The following is a 25,345-nucleotide window of genomic DNA, read 5'->3' as shown; positions in this document are numbered from 1 at the left end:
AGAGAGCCTGGGCACCCCCAGGACCACCTGGGGCTGCTCCGCACTCTGCCCCCAGAGTCAGTGCAGGGACCTTCCTCTGCTCGTCTGGAGCAGGGAGGGCCTCTGGTCTTCACTCATGCTGACGCCACACTCCCATCCTGGCCTCCATTTTCAAGCCAATGTACCAGCAGTGCCTTGGCACCTGGTCACCAAGTGATGGTGAGTCACAGATGCTCTGAGGTTTGGTTTTCAACAAAGTGGGTGCTTCTCAGCTGTTCTTGGGTGCTTGCCTCCAGCCCTCGACTCTTGGATTTGATGTGAAGGGACTGCCCCTTCCCATCTGGCTGGGTCCCCTCGGGTGCAGAGCATGGGTCCTGCCTTCTCCATCCTTGGATCTGATCTACCAAGAACTCCAGGGCCTCTGTAGGTCCCCACTGCCAGGGGCCCTGCAGCAGCTGTAACTCCAGTCATTTCCCTTTTCTCCAAGGTTCTTCTTGCAGGAAATCTCAGGGTGGCACCTTTGGCATGGCTTCCACGAAGCCGCACCCAGCAGCATCCCGGCCTACCCACAGAGGGGCCGTCCTCTTTCCCTTCCACACGCCTCTTCAGCCACCTCACCTAAAAGCAAGTGTCCTGCTTCTGCAAGTTTGGGGAGGATGGTCACGTGATCAGGTGCGTTCCAAGGTGCCCCCTCCACCCTAGAACAACACTCAAGGCACTTCTCCAGAGCTTCCTCCGGGTCTCAACTTCTGCCAGCGGGCAGGGCCTCCCTACATTGCCCGCCATCCTTCTTCAGGGAGACACAGCCACCTGGCCATGGGGCACCTCTCTGCTCAATTCAGGTTCCCTGGAGCGGGGCGTTTACTCTTCTCTGGGGAGAGTGAGGGAGTGGCTTGGCCTCAGACCTGGGGGGCACCTGTGTCCTCAGGGTGGCTGGAGCTGCTCTACCTGCCAGCTTTTTCTTCCTCCATGCCCCTTGCAAATTAAAATCAAGAAGCAAGAAGACAGGTCCGAGCATGGCCTGGGGTGGACATGCTGCTCTTGGTCCCCACTCCACCTGGTCCTGGGGAGAGCTGTTCTTTAGAACTTCTGCCATGCCACACCTGCAAGAGTGGAAATCCTCGGTCCCTGGGGTCCACTTCTCCATGGTGGGCGAGGCTCCAGTTCTCTCTCTCTGCCAGCTGCTACATCCAGCTGTGCACAGAGCCAGAGGGCTTTGCTGACAGGGCCAGGCTTTGGGTTCTGATCACAGGGACATTTCAAGTAGCTCCGGCAGAAAGACTCCGTGATGAACACGGCACGATTCAACGAGATTTATATACACTGGGCAGAGGGGGCATCTGGGTCCAGCTGGGCACCTTCGCCACAGCTGGGGGAGGCATACAGTGTGGGGACAGGGACTCAAGTTGGTCTCCAGACAGTGTAGTGGCTCTCCAGCCCCTCAGTTCCTGCTAATTGCACTTGGTTTCCTGGCTTCCAGGTCTCTGCCCCTCAGGCTCCTGAAGGTGCCATGATTGGGACCCAGCTGTGACTGAGTTTGACATGATCCCATTGTCCCACAGAGTCCTTTCAGCCTGGGCTAGCTGGGACGCAGCCACACGTTGAGAGGCCTCCCTTTTAAAGCTGTTTTCAAACACATGTGAATTCTGTTTTCAGTCTCTGGGCTTTGAATAACTTGTTTGCTGTTGAATTTTGGTTTGAGTAGGGTTGAGGCTGCCGCAGGACTCAGCTCATTCCATAAACTCTTTTTATATCCTGTAAGATTAAAAATAATTTGAAGTGACACAAGAATGTAGGTTCAAATGGCTGGATGGTCCCTAACTTATCTGCCCCCACCTACCCCGTGCCATCTTGAGCTCTCCAGCAGAGCCCCAGGGGGTCTTCCCTGATGATCTAGGGGCATAGCAAGCAGGATTTGAATCTCCTGTCCTCCATCCCCACCCGTGCCCCTCCTTAGTGGACGAGGTGAACTGTCTCAACCTGAGAGCATTCCTTTGTCCATTCACATTGAATGGACAGCCAGTATGTAGTATACTCTGTCCCTGACCCTAGGGTAGAAGGTACCAGACCTAAGCCTTGTGGGCAGCAGTCAGCATCAGGGGATGCTGCCCTGAGGATGGCAGGTAGGGCCAGCTGTCAGAGCTCAGCCCAGGTGTCCAGGCCTCTAGTGGGCACAGGGGGTACCCCTGGAGCTTGGGTCCCTCAGCCTGGGCTGAATTCAGGGCAGAACCCTAGAGTCCAGGATCCCTGGCAGACCCCAGGGCCAAAATGGAAACTCAGAAAAGGAGATATGGAAGGCTCAGATGTCAAAGGAGGAACTCAGGGTGACAGGTGCCCAGTGATCAGGGCAGGACCAGCTGCGGGGGTGGCTTCTTGCTTGTGGTTCTTGAGCACAGATAGTCATCCATACCAGGCAAGGGGGCAAGGGTCTTCAGGGGAGAGAAGCAGGGCTCCCCGGGCATTTGGCAGGTAGGTCACATGGACACATTCCCCTGATTTCAGGGCCTATCGGGGCCAAACCAGGGCAGAACCTCTTGGGCCACTGGTTTATTAACTGCCTGCTCCTGCAGTCCCCTGACCATGCAAGCCCACTCGCTCCACACTCTACAGAAGAGTCACAGAGAGCACCGGAACCTGAGGCCAGACTGGAAAGGGCCTTGGAATAAAACAAAACCCCTCTGTGGATGAAACTCCACTAAGGGCTTTCCTAGTCCCAGCATGCCTTCCCAACCTCCCTGCCACGGCGGGACTGCAGGAACCCCAGGGTCACCGGGACTCAAAGATCCCGGGTGGGACCCATCACGAGGCCCCTTCCAGGAGCCCCCTCTCTCCAGCACTGTTCCAGCCAGAGATGGAAGGGTCCTCCTTTGTTGGAAAATCGTCATTTTTATGAGTAAAAAGGAAAGCATACCAACCCGAGTTCCTGGCTCACTGGAGTTGTCAAGGCCACAGAATGAATGCTAGTGAGAAAAACAAAAAAAGGAACAAAAACTATAACATAAGACCAAAAGAAAATGAGGAAAAGAAAAGAAAAGAAAAAAGATGTAAGATATGTGGTATGGATTTCAATGACAGCATCTTACAAGATCTATGACATCAGGTTGGAGACGAGCAGGTTCAGGAGCGGATGTCACCTGGGATGCCCCGCTTCCAGCACGCCATGCCCAGAGGGCTACCCCTGCAAACTTCCCCAGCACTCTGCCAACCCAGGGCGCCAGGGGAGGGCTACACCCCGATCTGGGACTTTTGGGTGCTGAAACTGGGTGGGCAGGACAGTGCAACCCTCTGGAGGTCATGATGGGTGACTCCCACAAGCACACCAGGCCATGTTGAGCAGGGATGAAGTGACACCACCCCGGTCACCCAGCACAACCTGCAGATGACCCACCATCCCTTCTAGGGTTTTTTCCTTCCAAGAGATTCACTGTTTTAAAATTCTTTGTGTCTTTTGATCAGTTGACTTTAAAAAGAAAAATAAACAGCAGGAAAAACCTAGCCACACAGGAACAAAAAAAATCATACAGGCCATATTGAAAAAAATGTCTTCAACTCTTCATGACTTGCTTTGCTCCAATGGAATCATTAATCATTACAAGAAACCTACCTGACCACCACCTGGGGCTTTTGAAATAGTTATTTTTCCCCCTAAAAATCAAGGTGTTAGCTCCACCATGTTATTTATTGAAAAAAGTAAAAATCCAGATAAACAGCCAGCAGCTTCTTTAGAATCCCTGGAGGTGAGAGCTGCAGGGGCTATCAGATCACCCAGCCTCCTTGTCCACATGGGGAAACTGAAGCAGGGGCAGGAAGGGCCACCCAGGGGCTGTAGCAGAGCATCTCTGGCCACTGATGAGGGTAGCTGGAGCTTCCCCCATCACGACAGCCAGGTGGTGGCCATGAGGAAATGCGGGTGACCTGCAGGTACCCTGGAATGCTCCTGGTCCTCGGCCTGACCAGGTGTCCTTCCCTGGCTGATGCCTCCTGCTTGATACACAGCCTCTGAAAGTTCCTCTGGGACTAAAGGGGACAGACCAATGCACCTGCCTTGAGGAAAGAATGGAAAGGAGCCGGGCAGGGGATGCCAGTGTCTCCCCAGTGTCTCCCCAGGAAGAGTACAGCCGATGACCTGTCAATCTCCAAGCCACGGGGGCTGTGTTTTAAGCCTCTTCTCTGTCCTCTATGGCTCTGTAATTATTGACCAAAGTCCTCCAGTCCCAAGGAGATGGGCAGGTGGGCGGGAGGGTTGCTGGGGCCCCTGTCTGGCTGGGCCTTGTGCTAAGAGCTTTTACATCCTCTGTCTAATGCCATCTTTGCCACCATCATGGGAGACAGGGCAGCCTTCCCAGCAGCAGATGGGACTCCGGGCTGGGAGCAAAGGACACATTCCCCTGATTTCAGGGCCTATCGGGGCCAAACCAGGGCAGAACCCAGATGCAGTGGCCTACAAAGCCAGCTCACCCCAGGAAATCTCCAAGGGAATTATCCTGAGATCCTCTCAGGAGGCTGGACAGCAGTGGGCGCCTGCCATGGGGGCTCTAGGAATCCGCAGTGGACGCCTTCCCAGAAGGGCTCCAGCACCAATCCCTGCCTCCCTCTTGAGGACTCCACTGGCTGCGCAGCCAGCCAGGCCCTGTGCTCTAGGCAGCAGGGCTCTGACCTTAGGCGGTCCTATCTTTCCTGCCCACAGTGCTACGCAGGGCTGCCGCCCCCTTCTGGACATCCTGCTTCCAGTGACGCCCAATGACGGCCCTGGTTGTTCCTGGGGGTTAATGTTCTCTCACAAGACAGACACCGAGGCGTAGGCCCAGAAATGCCCTTCTCCCTCTTCCTCCATGGGCCTTCTTCCCATTGCCTTTAAGAGGGAATGGCCTCCTCAGGCCTACCAGCCTCAGACTCCCCCGCCCCTGGCCAGGCAGAGGCAGGAGCCCTGCATCCTGTCCCTGCACCTCTACCACGTTAGCTATGCCACTGAGGCCTTCCTCTGCGCTCACGTGTGGCCATTCCTTTACTCATCCCACCAGCACCAGGGGATGCCCTACTCCCTGTCTCGGATGAAGAATGAATAGAACTTGGCCCCTGTCCTCAAGTGATCCGTGGCCACCAGGTGGGTACATGGGAAGTGGCAAATGCCCCCACGAGCAGCTTTGCCTGTGTGGTCCCCCACAAGTCCCATGTGTCCACCAGGATCAATGGAGTGAGTTGGGTGCAAGTGGAGAGGTCACAACATCTAGGAAGATCCCAGCTGCCCCTTCCCACCTGGAACCAAGGACCAGCTTCCCAATTCACTTCAACCTGGGTTTCCTCACCCATAAGACAGCCCTAAGTACACAGGGACCAGTGGGGCTGAGTGGGAAACACCCGCTGGTCAGCAAGAGACCAGTCTCCTTCCCCCTGGAGGGAGAAACACATGCCTGACTTTTGGTCTATGGAAAGCGTTTAACATGAGTGAATCCAGGGATGACGGCCCATGTCTGTGGTGGGGACAGGACAGCCCTGTCAGTCTAACCCGGTTTATTCCAGACAAAAGAGGTTAGTTTGCTAGTGCTCCCACACGCTTCCCCGTGAGGCGGCAGAGGGATTCTGTGGATGACACCACACACTCACACACACATACACACACGCTGCAGAGGTTTGGGCAGCACTTTGCCTCTTTGTCAGAGGGCCCTTGAGGGAGGCACAGATTTCTCTGGAAGCGCTGCTTTGGGAGGACTGGAGAGGGGAAAGCTGGAGGCCACACCCAATCTTTGGACATTATGAAACCACAGGGAAAGCTAAAGTTTCCCAGAAGCATCTCAGGGCAGAGTCACAGGACACATGAGCCCCGGACACCTACCTTTTCCTCCAGCTCCTTCAGGTGCCGCTTCTGAAGCTCAAGTTTGTCCTCCAAGTCCCGTATTCTCTGAAACAGAGATCAGGAGGCATTACGAAAAGTAGGTTGTCCCAATTCAAAACCTTACCCTTCATGTCTCATGGTGGCCTGGTGTGGAGGCAGCAAAGGGTGAAATATGCAGCATATGCAGCGGGCAGCTCCGTGAGCACCCGTGCCATCTGTGACCACCCTGCTCCTCTCCAGCCAGTGCTCCCAAAGGAACGCCGCTGACTCCAGTCACTACAGATGGATTCCAGCTGTTGGTGGAAAGAGCACCCCCAAGACAGATCTTTTAAATTTAAAAAATACAAAAGTCAAAACAGGACCAAATCAGGCAGGGGCCTGGGGCAGGCTCATAAAGATCATGGATTGGCTGTAACTCCAAATCACAGATCTGTCCAACATTTGTTCAGCTGGAGTCTGGGGAAGGAGAAGGGTGGAGAGGGCACCTCTGGGCACCTGCCACCCCCTCAGAACCCTACTTGGCACTAGGTACCAGGTCTGCTGGGACTTTCTCACTTCAGCACTGAGTTGCAGGAAGCCCTCTGTCCCTGCAGCCCAGACAGGGGTCACTCCACTCAGTCCTGCACCTCCTGAGCCCCTGTGGGCCACCCACCCTCCCAGGTGGCTTTTCAATCACCCCTCGACCCTCAGGTCTGGCAAATACAACCTTCTCCAGTTTGTGGTGTGATCAAGAGAGTTTCATCATCTCAAGTGGGCCATCCCCGCCAGTGGCCCAGCTGGCTACAGCCCTTGTCAGCCCTGGATGTAGACAGAGACCTCATTCACTGAGAGAGGGCTGTGAGGGGTAAGGGAGGCCACTTAGGTCAACAAGACATGGGGCCTCCAGAGACCCAGAGAAGCCCTCTGTGCATTCTGGAGAGCCCCAGTTCCCCACCCACGTCAGTGTCACCAGGAGGTCTGCTGGTGCAGGTCACTGCCCCCCTCAGGGGTGCATTTGCAGTGAATCCCAGGGGATGTGAACACTGCTAGTCCAGGGACCTACTTTGAGAACCACAACTATAGGCATTCCTCTGCAACTATAGCTCAATATGTGCCAGGGAGACAAAGTCCCCACTTTGAAGAGTTTAGAGACCAGTTAGGGTTCAGCCGGCAGCAGCACATGAATACAGAGACTGTTCAGCAGATGAGCAATGACGTCACTGAGACTCAAGGAGCACTGAGGGTGGAGGTGGGGGGTGCTGTCTTACATGAGTGCCTGAAAAGGCCACACTCAGGTCACACTGGAGAGACCTGCAGGTGGGTGAAGGATGGAGCTGAGGGCTGAGACCCCAGAGGAGGCATCAAGTCTGGCAGGGCTCTGAAGGTCCACTGCCAGTTGTACAGGAGGTGACAGGAAGCCCAGGCAGAGGGGACAGCTTGTACCAGGAGGCTGGGGTCCTAGGTGAGGGATGTGAGGAGGCCAGGAGGGATGGGATGTCCCGATGAGGTGCCCATTGAGCTGGGAGTGTCCTGGGGAGCGACAAGGCTGTAGACAGGGCAATGATGCCATTTTGATTTCAGGAAAATCGGGACAGCCAAGCAGAGCAGCCTGACCTGAAGGAGACAAAGAACACTCTCCTGATGCAGGAGCTGGGAGGAAGACCTCGACCCCTCTGAAGATGGGACGGTCATCTGTACACTGAGGGCAATGGAGCTGCTGTGTCCATGAATCACAGCAGAGCCTGGTGCTGGGAAGTACTCCATGCGTGATTAAGAATGGCACCTCGGATTCTCCCACACAAGGTATCGGTGTATGACCCCAGTCTGGTGACAACAGTCCCCTGACAAGTCTCACATAGTGTTGCAGGGTCAGAAGAGCATCTGAGAGCGAGCAGGGAGCTCAGCTCAGCCTGGCTTGGGTTCTGGGCCCCGACTTATAGACTGAGGGACTTGGGTGAGTGCCCCAACTGCCCCAAGCCTGGGCCCCTTTTCTGTTGTGTCTGCAGTGACCCCTGACCCTAGGGTGAGATGAGGCCCATGCAAAGTGTCAGCAGCCCACAGTGTGGGTGGGCTCCACCCACAACCTTTCATGAACCTTTTACAATGTGGCAGGCCCTCCCCCAGGCCCTGGGATAGGACTGCAGTGGGGCCGACTCTGTCCCCACTGAGCCCAGCACCTGGAACAGCGCTCGGCATACAGGCATTGGAAAAGTCAAAGCCAAACGGCAAGATGGCAAGCAGGGGAGCCCCAGGCGAGGTGGAGGGGCTCCAAGCGCCAGGCTAAGCGGCCCCGACTTTTGAGGGTCTTTGGGGAGGGTGGGGATGAGGGGTCCTGGTGTCGTGGAGGCCTCTAGGGCAGAGACACGGGGAGGGTGCTGCGACTGGGTAATGTCCCAGCAGACTTCTCTCAGGACAACAGGTGCTAGGAGACCCCAGAGGGGCACAGCGAGGCCACACTGCGGCTTCACCTCTACCCCTGCTCAGGCAGAACGTGCGCAAAGCACAGTAATCCTGTTGGGGAAGGCATGTCAGCTCTCGGGGGTTCCTTTCCCTTACTTCACAGGGCTTGGAAATGCACGTGTCAGCAGGGGGCTGGGGACACGCAGACAAGTGACCCAATTTGGACTATATTCCATGGGACAGGTGTGTAGTCCATGGCCAGATGAAATGGGCCCGTCCTGTCCAGAGCAGGCAGCCAGAGCCAGGGTCCATGCCTAAATGGCCAGTGTTGGCCCAGCCCCTGCTGTGGGGTGCTGGGCACCTGTGCTGTGGTGCTGCCTGTGGCGTCACATCCTGAGGAGTGGTACTGAATTGTGTGTGGCGTCTACGACGTTGTGTTTGCACCCAGCCTTGTGCCATGCACTGGGCTGTAGCAGGGATCCATATACACTCCGAGGGAGCTGGTGTTCTAGTGGGGATACAGTGAAGAGAGCAGGCAGTGAGCAGGGACAGGAGCAAGACAAGTGCGGGCAGCTCAGGATGACGGGCAACCCCAGCAGCTATCTCAGGCCATGCTGCAAGGGGACAGGAGACCCAAGCCTCTCTGCCCCTACACCGGTGCCCTATGCCATGTTCCAGCTTCCACATGTACTTCTAAGCTACCATTTTTCGTGTCCTGGAGGAAAAACTGAAAATCACTGTATTTCAGGTCTGAAATTCTTGTCTCCTTTTCCCTTCGAACAAAATAAATGGGTTTTGTAGAATTATTTTTTGAAAAGACCAGATTTTTGAAACTATCAAATCAGAGCAGAATGGACACTTGTAAGGAATGACTGATAAACCTGAGGGGTGGAGACGGGGGCAATGGACCTGTGCTGGCTGGGAGGGGAAGGCCACTGCTTCCTGCCGTTTCGGCCAGAGGGCCTCTGTTTTTCCATCTGTTAAACTGGGGTGAGACCTGACTAGCCGAGGGCCAACCAGGGGCTGGGCATTGCACACAGCAGCTCACACCTCCGGGTTTTATTGAAGCTTATGACAACTCTCATGTCAGGTTAGTGGTTTCTCCTAAAGCTCCTATAAACACATGCAGGAGAGAGTGTGCTACTTTGAAAATTCTGTCAAAACCCACAAAGCACTCACGGAGCACAGTAAACCTGCCCCACCTCAGGGCCTTTGGGCACGCTGCTCCCTCTGCGGGCAACAGGCCAGCTCACCCCCTCCCTGCATCTTCGCCTTTGCGGCTGTCCAGCACCCTTCATGTCTATCCGTGGGCTGCTTGTTCCCCTGGCTGGAATCTCGGTGCCCTCTCCAGGAAGGCAGAGACTGTCACCCTCCACACTCACCTGCCAGAATGGGCCCTGGCATGTGGAAGGTGCACAATACACTTCCACCAACACCTTGTGTCCCTGGTTGCCGTAAGGAAAACCCCCTCTTCCCAGGAACCCTACCTGAGTGCCCAAATCCAGGGAATCCTGAAAGGGAAGTGCCCAGCACACAGTCCCAGCACACAGGTGCACACCAAGTCTGCGCATCTTTGAGGATGGCTGGGGTTCTGTGTCCTGCTACTGCTACATGTGGTGACACTGGAATGGTGGTGGCATGGTGGTGGCTGGTGAGCATCCCAGCAACACCAGTCACCTGTGTGCTGCCCTGGAGGGCCTGGCCAAGCCTCAGCACCTGCCAGGGAACAGTACACCCGGAGGCGAGCTGCTGAGAACCACTAGTGCAGCTGGGGAGCTTGGCTCAAGGACAGAGGCCTCTGCTGCCAGGATTCCCTCTTCCCTGGTGTCCAGCTTTCCGGCCTGCCCTGCAGACTTTGACTTGCCAACCTCTACAATGGCCGGAGCCAGTTCCTTAAAATAAATCAATCCTCCATCTCTCTCGCTCTCGCTCTCTCGCCCACATGCTCTTTCTCTCATCTTCCCTCTCCTCTCCCCATGGGTAATCTAGATCTTTCTTATTGGTAGAATCCCTGACTAGTATGTGACCTTCAGTCACATGAGAGTCCCCTTAGCCTGTTTCTCATCTAGGAAATGGGCATTCTAGGGCCCACCCCCAGGGGCACCACGAGGTAAAGGGCCCACCAGATAGGCTCCAGATGCCCACGGCTGCTCTTCCTGCATTGTCACCCAGGAGCCCTGAGACCTGCCTGCTCCATGCCAGCAGCACACTAAACCCACAGAGGACAGCAAAACCTCAGAATATGCCGAGGTCTTCAGCTCCCAGGTTTACCTCTCAAATTAGCTGTCCTCTTCCCTGCCAGGCTATGGGGGGTGGCCATGAGCACAGAGGCCTCACACCAGGGGACTGCCTCATGCTGGCTGTCCAGCAGCGTACCTGGGATACCAGACGCCCCTGAGGGTCAGCCAGGCTAGAGTGCCGGGTGTGCAGGGTGGCAGGCGGGGTGCGGCGGCCACGGCCCTACCTGCTGTGCCTGCTGCAGCAGCTCCATGCGCTCCCGCAGGATCTGGCTGTCGAACTCGCGGCTCTGCCTCAGGATCTGCCGGCGCACCTTCTCCACAGCAGCCTGCAGGTCCTCGCGCTGGCCAGCGCTCAGTGCCTCGCTGGCCATCCGGCCCGGCTCCTGCTGCAGGGCATTGTACAGCGTGGCCTCCAGGTCCTGGATTTTCTGCACAGCCCAAATCACAGAGGTCACTAAGGGGTGGACAGTCATGGCCAGGGGCTGCTGCTGATGGACACAGAGTGGGGGCCTCAGCAGGGAAGGGGCATGCAGGGCCCGGGGCAGCAAGGCCTCAGCCTGGCAGTGGGTCCTCACCCAGCATGCACCACTGAATCACTCTGTCAATCAAGCTGCCCCACCTCAGTGCACTAGGGGACAAGGGCAAGAAGAAAAAGCCAAAGAAATAACCCCTCAAGTGTGGGATTCAGAGGGGGGTTTGCTTCAGCTGGCTTTTATTTCATATTTGGCTTCCGATTGACTCTCCTCACCTTGGGGATAAACCTCCCCTTCTAACAGGTGTCATGGGACAAGGTGTCTCCAGTGCAGGCATCTGGTTTTCAAGTGTGTTAGGAACACAACTCTAACCCAGAGCAGACAGTGAAGATGTCCTCGTCCCCACCTCAGAAGAGCAAGGTGCCCTTTGCTAGCAAAGTGAATGGACACCGGTGGCCAGCTGAGGACCCTGACAAAGGCCAGGTTCTAGCCTTTAGGGGACCCTTACTCTATCAGCTCCACAGCTGGCCACCTAGAAACACAGCTGCCTTGCCAGGACATTTGGGGATGGAGAGAGAAATTCCTCCTTTGGGTCTCCCTAAAGCCCCACCCCACTCCACCAAGGGACAGCTGCTTCTCTTACAAAGACACCTCAGGTGGTACAGATGCACCATCTGTCACCATGGAGACCACCATGGTAAGGTCAACCCGGGGCCCCAACAGCTTGACTACCAGCTATGGCTCTGCAAATCCCCTTCCCCAGCTGCAGCAGGCCAATTTCCTGGTGAGATCTCAGACCCTTCAGGCAGTGACTGGTTCCAGCCACAGGCCTTATCCTTGCCCTCGGAAATTAGAAGGATGAGTCCATCCAATGGCACAGACAGAGGCTCCAGTGGGCTCCACGGCGGGGGAACTCGCCTGTGTCTGCTGGCTGAGCCCTCCCTAAGAGACCCCATGCGGCCAGCCTCCAGGAAGCAGCCCTGCAGAGTCCAGAGGCCCACCTCACTCCACCCTCACAAAGCTGAAGGCTACAGGAGCCAGGCATGCCTCTGCCACCTGCTGTCCTCGCTCCAGCCCGAATGCACAGAGCTGCCACCTCCCTGACCATTAGAGCTCATCTAGGCCACATCAGATCGGGTCCAGGCACAAGATGAAAAGCCCTCGGGGGCACCCTGCCTGCTTCAGGCTTCAGGATATATTTCAGGTGTGGCTTTAGTGTCTACAGGACAGCAGGATCAGCACGCAGAGGGGAGTTCTCTGCAGATCTGTACTCCAGGGTCCCCAGAGCCTTCCTGCAAGGGGCACTTAGACAAAGAAGCATGGAGTCCGAGGTTCCTGAAGCATGTTTTGGGAAACATCAGTTCTGCATTCTGCAAGAAGCTCCTTGAAAATCACGTTCTGTGAACTGTGAGCTTGCAAGCTGCTCGCTTCTTTTCCTCTTGGAGTCTGGGTCCGTCCTTCTGCACATGGAGGCTGGAGAGGTCCTTTGGATTTTCCAAAGCATCTCCTAGGCAGTGTCCTCAGAGCTGTTGGAGGTGTCAGGCTGGGGCAATGCAGTAGGACAGAAATGATAGGTCCTCCCAGGATGTTCACCAAAGGACCAAGACTGGATGGAGTCACGGAAGACCAAAGCAGTAAAAGAGGGAGGCCGAGGCGGCCTACAGCTGGGAAGGAAGGTCTCCCTTTGCTCACCGCTGTCATTCCCTCCCTTGCTGGCTCAGAAATAGGAGCTGAGAGGCTGAATCCATCTCGTCACTGTGAAGCTCCTGCTGGGGCCTGGGAGTCCCTCCTCAGTCTTCACAGGAAGGACCCAGGGTCACAGGGAGGCGTACTGGGTTTGCTTCCGGAGTCTCCCGTCTACCTACACTAAGCCCAGGCTGCGGGAGCCATTCACCGGACCCAGGCTGGACAGTGTTTTTCAGTATGCTGTTTGCATTCTCAGGGGCAAGCCCACTCTATAAAATGATTTTAACCACAAGCCTTCTAAGCACAATGCAGTGCTCCCTGAAGGGAGTGGCATCAGACTGCCACTCCTCTCCACTCTGGGGACATCCTGGAGGTCCTCTCATTATCCCCATCCCCACGGGAGGATTCTCTCGGTGCAGGGAGCATGTGTGTGGCTTTGGCTGTGAGGACACACAAACTGGACCTTTATCACCAGGAAGCCTAGAACCAATTTTTTGACCCAAACCCAATGTCATACAGGACTTTACAACTGGCTACTTTTGTTCTGCTCTCATCTGACCTCAACTCATTGCTCTGCCCCTGCTTCCTTTGGGATATTTCATTTTTCCTATTTACAGGAAAACTTACTTTTGGATTTTAAGCATAAATAAATATTTAAGTATAAACAAACACATAAAAAACAGTTTCTTCTTGGGGCTGAGATTGTAGCTCAGTGGCAGAGCACTCGCCGTGCACATGTAAAGTACTGGGTTCGATCCTCAGCACCACATAAAATAAGCAAACAAAATAAAAAAGATAAAGAAAGAAAGCTTAAAAAATCAGTTTCTTTTTGTTTATATCAAATGATTACTAGAATTTAATAAGCTTATCTCAAGAAGCCATCAAGGTAACTGATAATTTTTGAAATTGTGATGGATTTTGAAAATCAGCCACCTGCAGGTCTTTCTAGTCACAATGTGAAGATGGTGTGATATCTCCCCTCCCCACAGCCCCAGTAAGGGCCCTAAGAAACAGCACCAACCCCCAGGAGAAAGCAGCCTCTAATGTGGAGTCCAAAAAGCCAAAGTGTCAAACCCACTTCCGGTCCTACCAGGTAAGCCTGGTCGAGGGCTTGCTTCCTGTAGTCCAGCTCCTCCTCTAGGTAGCCCTTCTGCCTGCTGAACAGGTCCTGAAAAGAGGGAGGCGCCTGTCAGGGGGAGGTCAGAGCAAGAGTCCATGACGTGCGGCTGGGTAGAGCTGTCTGCTGCCCTTTCTGGACAGCAGCGGTCAGGGAACTGGCCTCCCCTCTTCTTGGGCATCTAGCTATGGTGGCGGGACACCACCTCCCACCAAGTGCCCAAGCCCAGATTTCAGGAGTCTTTCCAGGCTCCTCTGGCCATGGCCCAGCAGCCCCTCTTCCCTCCTGGGCTGCGTCCCCACCTCTTGGCGACTCTGCCTGCCACACCTTCTCCCCCACCCTCTGGGTCCTTGACTCCCCCCAGGTGTGATCTGTCCAGAATGGAGAGCTCCTGGCTGGAGGTCATCATCATCGGCAGCCATTTCATTTTATAGACGAGGAAACAGGGCCAGAGGGCCAGTGCCTTGTCCTAGTTGCCACAGTTCACTAGTGGCAGGAATTGCACTCCAACTCCAGGCCTCCTGGCACCTGCCCAGGGCTCTTCCCTGCCACACGCTGCTTCCAGAGTGAGTCCAGCCACCTCCCGCCTTCACCTGCCATCTCTACTTGGATAATCATATGGTTCTTGGAGAACTCAAGACCCATGTCTCCTGGGAAGCCTTCTCTGACCTCCCCAGTCAGGTAAAATCACTCCGCCATCCACCATTGCTCCTGTGAAGACCATCCTGTCCCCGCCATGTGTCAGCTACCCCAGGTACCAAGCACTGTGCAAAGCTGGCTCTGTACCTGGTGTCCCTCATCATTCAGCTCAGCCAGCTGCAGAGTGGAACCATAAGACCAAGTCCAGGTCCCCAAGCTCTCAAGGCCAACAGATTCAAGCTGCCTGTCTCCACTGCCACTGGGCCAAGTGCCTGGTGTCAGAGCTGCCTCTAAAGCCCTCAGGCTACACTCCTATGAGCTAGGAACCTAGGACCCTATGGGCCTGTGAGTCCAGGATGTAGCAGAGGCACCAAAAATGTTTTAAGTGAGCAATTGTGAATGAAAGGGGAAGTGGGTGGATGATAATGACTCAGGACTGCCATAGGGCAGGGGCCACATTTGGAAATGCACGCAGGTACTTGATCATGGAAACGCGCGCCAAGTCCTCCCCAAGAGCAGCTCAGCGGACCCTCCCCCAGCTGGTTGGGTCTTTTACCTTCTCCTTCTCCAGGTCCAGCATCTTCTGGGTCAGAGCTGCCTCGGTTCCCTCTATCTGCTTCAGCCACTAGAAAATAGCAGGGACAGGAGGGGCACAGCCCAATGAGAACGGGAACCCCTTGGATATCTGAGGTTTTGTGGTCTGTTTCTGCGTCATGGAAAGGTGTTTGCTTGAGGATGGATCTGGTCAGGGATACCCACGACCAGTGTGTGTGGAAAGGACATCTGTGTACACGTAGCCGGGCCCATGTGTAAGGTGGCGGTAGGTGTGCAGATGACCTGCATATGGTGTGGCAGTGTGGACTTGGCGTGGGTGGACAGGCGTGAGGAGGGCTGCAAGTGTGTACTCAGGAGATCTGAAGATGAGCAAGTGAGCTTCATGCAGCTAGTGTCACAGAAGCAGAATGTCACCTCTCCTAACCTCTCCTGACTGCCCCAAGGTAGACAGCATTATCCTGTGTTGTAAGTCAAGCAATGGAGGCTGAGTTAAGTACCTTGTCCAAGGTCACACAGGTGGGGAACCAGGATTTCAAACCTATCTGCAGAAGCCCTAGGCCACTGCCCTCCTCCCCAGCACCAAGCACTGTGGCATGTGGGCTGGGCAGAGAGGGGGCATGCACACAGCGGGTGTGCAAGGGCATGAGAGTGGGTGAGTTCCAGGGTGAGCCTCTGACTTTCCTGGGAATGTGGGGTGGGCACCTGAGTGGCAGGTAAGGGGTGGGAGACCTCTCTAGCTTCCCTCTGGGATCTAGGCTGAGAGTGAGCTTGCAGACAGATATAGGCATGGGTATGTCTTTATGGGGAGCCCACCTAGGAGGGAGAAGTCACTGACACCAGGTGATTGACTTGAGGGGAAAACTGTGGGGTGTCCCAGCCACAGAGGGGTACCTAAGGTTGATGGCAGGCGTAAATGAGTGCCTTTGAGCCTGCGGAGGCCTGGTGACTATGCCTTTTCTGATTCTGAGGGTCCCCTTAGCTTCCTTGGGGAATTTCTCTGGCTGCACCTCCTCAGACCTCTGGCTCCTAAACTTTGGCTCTGCTGGGCGGGAGCCCTGCCCTTGGCCTTCCCCCAGCTCTGCCCTCCTCTACACTCTGCTCACTCGGAAGAGTCTCCAATCAGCTCTGATCCATGCCTGTGCCTCATGTACGGCTCCCGTCATCTTGGCTCACAGCTAGGCCTCAGCAGATCCCTGGAGGGGAGGCCCCGGGCACCTCTCTTCCGTGTAAGAAGACCCATCTGCTGCACTCCTCAACCAGGACCACCCACAGCCCAGCCCCCTCCTGGCCGGAGGCTCATGTCCCACCACCCTCACACACTAAGCCCTTCCTGAGCTCTGGCCAGCACTTCTCTCCAAAGCACACGTAACTGTCGGAACCTCCCTGCACCTGCTCAGTGTCCTCCCAGACATCCCCTCACTCCTGACAACCCTTACAGGGCCCTGCAGGGTGTGTCCCCAACAAGGCTCACGCAGGCTCCTATCTCCACTCAAAACTCCCCTGGTCACCCCAAAACTACATTTAGCTCTTGGGACAAGCCAAGGTCTCTCTCACCTCAGAGCCTTTCAGGTAGCTCCCACTGCCCGTAACACCCCCCTCTCCCAGGCCCAGCCTCAACAGGAGGCTCTTGCCAAGCTAACATCTACCCAGCCTTCTGGCCCAGGTTGGTCTCACCCCTCCAGGAAGCCCACCCTGTTTCCTGAGTCACAAGTCTTGTGCTCTTTATTTGAGCTCACCTGGAAGATGCTGTGGTCAGCTTCCCTGCCCCCTAGGTCCCCCATCTGACTCCTGTTGCATTTCTCTGCCCAGCATAGGGCCTGGCATGCAGCAGGTGCCTAATGAACATCTACTGAGTGGAGGAGGGTGTGGGCGGGCTGCACAGAGGGAAGGAGATGGGACAGGCACAGTTAGGATCTCCCCTAACAATGCCAGTGCTTGTCCCTGAGAGGCCCTGGAGCCAGCAGCCGCAGCGGGGGCCAACCAAGCAGTCCTTAATCCCTGCCAAGAGCGGCAACTTCATGGGAATAGGTGGGCTTATTTAATGTCCTAATGCAGGCAATCAGAAACAACTAGAACTAAAATGGTGAGCATTTCCTGTTTGTATCATTACCACAAGCTGCTCTCACAGAGTACTCTGTAGAGCCCACTGTCAGGTAATGGTTATTGTTAAATACAGATGTATATTAGGTGCTTACGTTGCTTATAAAGGAAAATCTTTACAGGTCCTTTTTAGTCACCGGGCCAGTCCCAGGAGGGCAGAGAAAGCTGGCCTTGAATTCCTGGCCCGTGGAGATCAGGAATACACCAGAGTACCGCCAGATCTCTACTGAGCCTCGCTGACACCTCAGAGACCCTCCAGGCTCATGGCTCTGCTCAACCCCCAGCAGAGAGATCTCACAGGGGAGGGGAGGCAAACCTGCCACTTGAGTGCTACAAGGAGCTGGGTGTCCTCTTCCAGCAGTCACAGGTCCAAAGCCAGCTCCTGGGGCTCCTCAGGTGCAAGGCCAGGACCCGTTGCAGCTGGTGGGCTGATCTCCTCCCCTCTCTCCAGAGAGGGTCCCACGACTTTGACAGATTCAGTGATTAGACAGCTGGACTGTGGCTGCAGACCCACACATCACTCTCTAACCCTTATGTTAGCAGAGGGGACATAGATTTTTCATTATTTCTGTCTTTCTGAGTCCTTTGTCTACTTCTTGATCAGTTTTGAAATGGAAGGCGAAGAGGCAGACCTGGGGATGACCCACATGCCTACAAATGTCTTATGCCTGAGCCTCTCTGCGGGGCACATGCCATGTGCCAAAGTGAGTAAGCCATGGGGCCAGGACTGGGGAGCTCGCTGGCCTGCACCTTAAAGTCTGTGCCCAGTGCTGGCTGCTAGGAGTGGGGCACACACCCAGGGAAGATGCCATCCTATGCTGCTCCTGACCAGTTGAGGCTGCACTGCACTTATGTGCCTCTAAGAGAAAACTGAAGTGGACTGTGGTCTGTTTGGGTCCCAGCACTGCACTGAAGAACACCTTTTTAAAACGAGGTGTATCTGGTAGGAAGGGGCTTGCCTGGCACTTGTGACCAAGTCTTGTCTGACAGTGGTGTTGCAGAGACCCACATTCTCTATGACCTTCTCTGCAATGTCAGCTCTAGGGTGACCAATTTGTCCCTGTTTGCCCCCAGCTGTCTCTGTTTTAACACTGAAGTTCCCAGGACCAGGATGCACCTCAGTCCCAAGCAAATTGGATTGCTGGTCACCCAGCTGTCCTGCTGGCCTTCTCAGGGGACCTGCCGACCCAGCTCCCACCCTGCCCAGGGCCTGTTTATCTTCTTGAACATTCCCCCAAGTAGTAATACACAGTAATTCCCAAACCAATTTGACCTTTATTCACAGAAAAATGGCCTGGTTGATGTCTCCAGGATCCTGAACTGAGAAAACAGCGGAGTTTGCACCCTAAGGACTGTCCCAAATGGGAGCTGGGCAGCTCTGGGCAGCACCAGAGTTGGGATCCCATAAACATCAGCCACAGGTCCCTATTTTGCCACACCTGGTGGGGTCTGTGAGGAGCTGGCAGGCCATGGAAGCTGGCATCACTCTGGCATTTAGGGCACCAAACGAGGCACGAGGCTGACAAGCTTGGAAAGGTTCTGGTGGTCAGGGCAGCAGCTAGCAAGAAGCGGGAGGAGGCAAGGAAGGTACAAGCTGGGAGTTGGCAAGGGATGGCATTGCCTAAGTCTGCCACCAACCTTTAGTGCCTTTTACTTGTGTGTTGGGGGGAAGGAGTGTGGGTGATGGAAAGACACCTGGGGAAGAAAACCATATTTTAAGCTGGGAGTTGGGAAGGGATGGCAAGGGTCAAAGCCAGAAGTCAGAGTGCCCATATCCTCAGCTGTCAACAGGAGATGCTAATGTGGGGCAAAGGCTGAGAGAGAAGGACACAGAGATCTAAGGTCAAGGCCTAGAGCGCCTGATCCCTCAGGGTATGAGAGGGGCCTTTCAGGAAGGCTCAGGTGAGTGACTTAGTGCCCCAGCAAGGCCCTGAACCTCTGCAGCCTTGGCCTTCAGGCAGCCGAGGGTTAGGAACAGCAGCCCACCAACACCCACCACTAGCCCCACTGCGAACCAGCCACCCCAGTCCACCAGTCCACAGGCATTGCCCAAGTGCCTCTAGGAACTAAGCCCAGTGCTAGGGCTTAGCCACACTGGACTCTGCTTAAGTAGGGTGTCCTGGATCCTGACACGAACCAGCAGGGCACCAGGACTCTCATGCTGCATCTCCAGGAGACTGCAGCTGGCAAGTGGGGGGACAAGATCAAAGCCAGGAAGGCCTCACAGAGGCAGCATCTAGCAGAGGGCACCTCCACCCCATGCGGGCCATCGAAGCCCTCATGCCTGGAAGAACCTTCTCAGTAAATCTTGCAATGAGTGTTGAAGGAACTGAGTCCAGTGACTCACCAGCACTTTACTCTATGGAGCCCTGCTACATGAGGCTGGACACGTTCAGTCTTGCTGACAAGGGTGCACTGAATGTGCCCAACTCAGCCCAGGAACCCGCCTCCCGTCAGCCCACCAGCCGGCCCTGAGCCATCCTCAGTCCTGTTCCCTGGAGGGAGCGGGAGCCAGAAAAAGCCGGGTTCCACGCCTGCATCGCCCTTCCCGACCGTGTGACCAGGGGCAAGGCATTGCCTAAGTCTGCCACCAACCTTTAGTTCCCTTTACTTGTTTGTTGAGGGGAAGGGGTGTGGGTGATGGAAAAACACCGGGGAAGAAAACCATATTTTAAATGCCCTTCCAGAGAGTCTGGAAAGAATCTGGATTAAGAGCAGTAAGGTCTCACCAAAGACGCTACTCGAAAGCAGCATTTTAAAGCTTCACTCGTGTGCTTTGGAAGGAATAAGATCCACAGACAGGAAGGACTACCTTGAGCAGTGTGCACTGAAAAAAACATTCTAAACCAGTGTAGAAGGCAGGCAAGTCAGGAAGGCGTTTTTTAAAATAAAAGGTCAAAAAGTTAATATCTTTAATATGTAAAGCACATAGGCAAGTCAGTAAGAGAAACAATTACAACAAAGACTTATTTGTTGAATGAATGAATGAATGAATGAATAAACAAACGAACGAACAAACAAACCCAGAGGAAAATAAATCCTCAAACAAATGTAATTACAACTCGCAAGAAAGAAGAACAAAATAGGCAATACACATCAAAACGTCCACTACCACTAGCACCCAGATAAATGAGAAGGACATGATGACGTCATAACGTTTCTAGCCATGAAATTGAAAGTTCTGTGGTAAAACGCCACGCTGAGCATGAAATCGACAGGAGGGTCACTGGTGCCCCTCTCTGGAAGCCACCTGGACATTGCCAGAGCCCTTCGATTGCCTCAGGATTCCACTTCTAGAGTCTGTCCTGTGGTCAGTTCTCAAATGCACAGAAATCTATGTGTAATGGTGTCCACCACTAAGGGCATGATGGCAAACAGAGGTAGAGTGGACAGCCCAGCAGCTGACGGCAGAGGATGTTCTCTACAGTGTAACCATAGGACAGAAGGAGGCAGAGCTGTCGAGATGCATGTTTGTGAGCCATTTGGAATGTCTTGTAAAGCAGGATGAAGAGCTGGATGCTAAGTAAGATTTCAACTAAGCTAAGAAAACGGGAGTGGGAGAAAGCCGGAGGCAGCATACGCATCACCCACTGCTTCCTTGATGGGGTGTCGGTCCCTCCTGCAGTCTGGCCTTTTCTACCATGGGCATGTGGTGTATGGCTTTCCATCAGAACGTGAAGAGGCATGCATGTGCACATGCAGAGCAGACTGACCGACACACATGCTCCCAAACAAGCGAGACACCAATGTACAGTTTCTTGTATGGTGCTGGGTGCTGGGACAAGGTGTGAGCACAGAAATGCCGCTGGGTCTACCTTTTCACACAGGGCAAGCACAGTTCCAGCCTGGATTATTGCAACCTGTTCTTCATTTCTCAAATTCTAAAACAGAAAAATGGGCAAGGGCATTTTACACTGGATCCCAATCCACGGGCAGACAGTCAGCACCAGGCTCCACTCTGAGTCGTACCCCAGGGGTCAACCCCACTCACTAACGGGGTCAGCGATTCAAGGCAGAGAGCTCCTGTCCCTCTGGACTTCACAGTGAACAGTCCCCACTCAGAGGGACAGGAGCCACCTGCCTTGGGACTGCCTTTGAGATTTAAGACTTCAAGAATCAGTGCCCCGTTCAAGCTGATCTTTAGGAAGGCAAAGTGTCACTTTCTGACTTCAGCCACCTGTGGTGAGCCCACCTTCTCTCTGGGAACTGGTCCTTAGGCCTTTTCTCTCTCGTTACTCACAGGCTGTAAGGGCAACCTCACTTTGGAATCCCACTTCTGACAGATTCAGACCCAACCACCCACACAGGAACATAGCCATACAAAAGCCTTACATTGTACTTATTAGATCTCTAAAACTAGAGAGAAATTAAAACAAAACAAAAGCCACACAGAATACGCCCAGATCAAAACAAGAACACGAACCGGAAACGGATTGCTCATAGTTACCCCGTTATCGCCAAGGATATCTAGTTTCTTCATAAGTTCAGAAACATTCACATCCTGGAAGAGATTTCCAACGTTCATTTTTGTGTGAGCAGCAGAGACCATCCACACCAATTCCCAGAGCTACACCCTGCGTGTGGACGGACCGCGCCCGTCCTCTCCTGGTGCCTACAGAGGGCGAGTCCTGCCTCTAGCTTTTCCTCCGGGGAGAGAGGAGAGAAGGTACAGCTGCGACTTACTGGCTGAGTTTTGCACCAGAATAAACACCACTTTCTAGAAAGGCCTGTGGAATGTGTGGGTCGGAAGGCCATGGCCCGCAGGCCCTAGCAGGGCTTCAGGTATGTGGCAAATGCTGGCCATTATAACCACCACAGTGGCCACTGCAAGGTACTTCCTAGTGTCAGGCACTGTGCCAAGCACTTTGTCTGTTCTTTATCTAACTTCATGGTCACTCTAGTTCGATGTAGGAGCACTGCCATCTGGAATTCATTGCCCAGAGACTGAGGCTCAGGGAGGTTCCAGGCTAGAGCCGGGCAGTGGCGGCTGGGGTTTGCAGTAAGCCCATATCCCAGAAATGGAGGAAAACAGGGTAACACCTGGTGACCCCCTAAGGTGATCTCACTGCCTTTCAACACAGGGTAGAGGCCAAGGGCTATCTCATTACAATAAATTCTGCTCTTGGCCCCAGAATACAATCCCCCTTCACCAGTCTGGCACTCAGCGAGCCTGTGGCCTCAGCTCGCTGGAGGCCCCCCCACGCACGCTACCTTAACTCCTTCCTGGTGACAGAACAGCTGGAGGGCGCTGCTGTTGTTCTCGGGGAAGGTGGTGATTTGGAGGTTAAAGGCTGGCGACCTCCGCTCTCTCTCCTGGGGAAAAGATTCGGTTTAAAGACAGAACTCAATTGGATTATTTACCACTTGCCATTTTCCCATGTTATCAGCAAAAACCAACGCGCTCCGGTCGGCAAAGGTGTGACTACAGCGCACACGCAGACCGCACAGTCCTCGTCCGTGAGTGGGACATCTTCGTCTTCCATGGTGGGAGACTGTCTCTGCACATTGGCTTACCTCTTACCACTCAGCTAGGAAGAAATGGTTAGCAGGGTCTCATGAGTCTTCTGGTTGCAAGACTAAAACCCAGGAAGTCACAGAGTTACAAAATTTGATAAAAGCGACTGCACCAAATTTCAATGGGCAACAAAAGCCACTAGGTGTGGTGTGTGTCATTCTGGGCCAGGCACCTCAGTGTGCTGACGGGTTCCCATGCAACCTTGAGAGCCTGACACCAACGTTCTTTTTTTGCAGACAGAGATGGCAGCTCGGGAAGGCCGAGTCCCAGGCCCTTTTCTAGTGAATGACAGAGTCAGGCCCAGCCCTGCCTTCACTTTCTTTCCAGTATAATCTGTTGGCTCTGCTCACAATTCTTTTTGACCCACTCTAACACAACCAATGATCTTAGTTCTGCCCAGCCTTAAGATTTACTGTCAAATCTCAATTATGAAGGAAGTATTTTCCCAGAAGAGGGGCTTATTAGTCATACACCAAGTGACAAGTTTCAGAAAGGTCAGGACAAGCCTGGGTGTACTTATGGGGACAAAGTATACCGGTTCGACAGGACCCTGGTCTCAAATGTGTTTCCTTCACAGAGCTGACTGTAGACCTCCAGCACAGGCTGAGAAGACCCTTTCACATCACACCCTAAGTAAACTGCTTTTGTTTGATTCAAATTATAGAATGGTAATAATAACTTACTTTGGGGCATTTTAGCAGAATCTAACTACAGAACCAATGGACTCCTTTAAAAATTCAACTTGAACTAAATTTCAATGAAGAACAAAAGCTACCAGCTGTGGTGTGTCCCTCTGTGCCAGGCACCTCACTGTGCCGACTGACGCCATGCAAACTTGTGAGGCAGGCACTATCTAAATAACCAAGCACAAAGTCAGTGGCATGTCTCAGCGCGCTGCTGAGAGGCTGAAGGGAAGACGAAGGGGCTATTAATTCAGTGAATTTCCAGGAAGCCCCACCCAGCTAGCCTAGGTCTGGAACAGTCCTAGGAGCCAAGAACAAAATTCACCATGGTTCACTTCTTTGGACACCATTCTACCAGCAATACTTATTTAAATGGAGTCTCCATAGGAAAGTGATCCAAGAAGATCATAATGGATAAGAGTACAAGTCAGAAAAGTGGTTCCCAATGGCTCTGAATTCTGAGGGAGATGGAAATCCTAGTAAACCAAGCAGTGCTTATGGAGTTCTTTTAAGGAAGGCTCCTGACAAGGATATGTGCAGTTTTCTAACAATGGCAGAGGCACCAATGGCGACCTCACATGACTTCTGATTTCTGTCACTTGAATAAAACACTCAGGTCTAGGGAGAGTGAGTAGCAGTAGCACTTGGTGCTGAGGGACTCTTGGCCCAGGCCTTGCCATCATGAGAAGGTCCAACTGGTCAGTTCTAAGGCGAACAGAATTCAACTCAAGCAGGAGGAGAAAACGAAATCAGAAAAGCCACAGACACCGTGAGGCACTCACTTCCACTGAGGTTTCATACATGCAAGGGTCAGCTGGGGGAAGCAGAGCCGCATCACTACGAGAGCTCAGAGAAACTGTCACAAACTTAAGTGATGTTTAAGATGCCGATGACTTTTAAACAGAAACAAAAGGGAGTTATGAAATACCGTGAGAGCAAGGCAATACAGTAACACACCAAGGCAAGAGTTCTCTTGGAAGCAATTAAACCATCAATATTCTTTTACTGAGTCCCACTTGGTGCACTGGGGAGTTCCTGGAGGAACACAATTTCTACCTGTGAGCAGCATTCAATCTCCTTCCAGCCACTTTGAGTCATATTTGGAGTTATGAATAATAATTTCTTTAGTCCAAATTGCTGTGGTGCCTGGGTCTGTATTTACTGAAAAAATTTGAGCAAGTAACTCCTTTTCTTAACCATCTCTGCAGACACATCCTCCTACCCTGCCTTACTTACCTTGTATTTAACTTGCAAATAGAAAATGGGCCCAAACTGGCTTTAAACACATTAGAGAGTCAACAGCTGGCTGGGTCAGACTCTGCTATTTCAAAAGGTGAGATGTGCTGCATGCAAGATCATTTACAAAGGTGTGTTATTAATTGCAACAGTGCTTCTGTCCAGGTTTGCACAGTGCAGACCCAGTGACTATGCATGCAGGAAAGAAGTAGTTATGGCAATGAAACACAAATAAAAAAGGCAAAATATTGCAAAAACAAATTATTTTATTAAGTGCAAAACAAGCCGTAGGCAATAAATATATTAGCTCTGTACAGGTCCACAGACTTCGGCGAGCACCCTCTCCAGAACACGTTAAGGCAGTGAAATTATTCTGAACATACAGATTGAAAAGAAAAAAAAGAAAGAAAGAAAGAAGGAAGGAAGGAAGGAGAGAAACGCTAACATGTCCCTTCACACATGCTTGGGAACGGCAGGGAGCTTTACATGAATTTCAGTTTGGGTTCAAAGAGAATGTCTGCTCCGTTTGAGAGCTTACAACAGAGAGAGTCTCTTACTTCGAGCTCTAGCACTCTGAACTCTAACAGCTCATTCTGATCCTTTGCATCTTGCATTTCGCTCTTCAGCTGGTTCTCCTCCATTTCCAGCCTGTAAATCTAGAGCAAAGACACCTGTGCATTAACGGGCAGCAGCAGCTGCCACCTCAAACCAGGTCCCCTGATCGTGGGCCACCTCAATGGTGGCCTGAGGAGGACAGGGAACCAGCCATGGGGCAGACTTTGCGGCAAGCGTCCAGGAAGGTGCAGACCAGAAACTGCTGACATATTTGCTGAACAAATGAATGATTGGGAAGCTGAGGCAAAGAGCCCCGGAGACCCTGCCCTGAGGTCAAGGGGCAAGAAGCAAGAGT

At 53.5% G+C, this 25,345-nt stretch overlaps 1 protein-coding gene across 6 annotated transcripts in view; it reads right to left on the bottom strand.

Moving 5' to 3' along the window:
- Positions 1 to 1,596: 1,596 nt before the first annotated feature.
- Positions 1,597 to 25,345, bottom strand: part of Jakmip1 (janus kinase and microtubule interacting protein 1) — a 126,563-nt gene continuing 102,814 nt past the window's right edge. For 2 of the 6 annotated variants that reach the window (XM_048784155.1, XM_048784156.1), the window contains one exon: positions 24,682 to 25,091. In XM_048784155.1, the coding sequence (XP_048640112.1) occupies positions 24,918 to 25,091 (174 nt within the window). In that variant the 3' untranslated portion in view covers positions 24,682 to 24,917. Of the gene's footprint in view, positions 1,735 to 2,894; positions 2,971 to 5,812; positions 5,879 to 10,655; positions 10,860 to 13,668; positions 13,759 to 14,902; positions 14,972 to 20,816; positions 20,883 to 21,448; positions 21,503 to 22,212; positions 22,315 to 24,681; positions 25,092 to 25,345 lie in introns of those variants that run through there. The other 4 variants (XM_048784153.1, XM_048784152.1, XM_048784154.1 and 1 more) reach the window with 4 other exon arrangements.

The sequence above is a fragment of the Marmota marmota genome, unplaced genomic scaffold, assembly GCF_001458135.2.
Source record: "Marmota marmota marmota unplaced genomic scaffold, marMar, whole genome shotgun sequence".
Classification (NCBI taxonomy): domain Eukaryota; kingdom Metazoa; phylum Chordata; class Mammalia; order Rodentia; family Sciuridae; genus Marmota; species Marmota marmota.
This window is presented reverse-complemented; position numbering and strand designations above follow the sequence as displayed.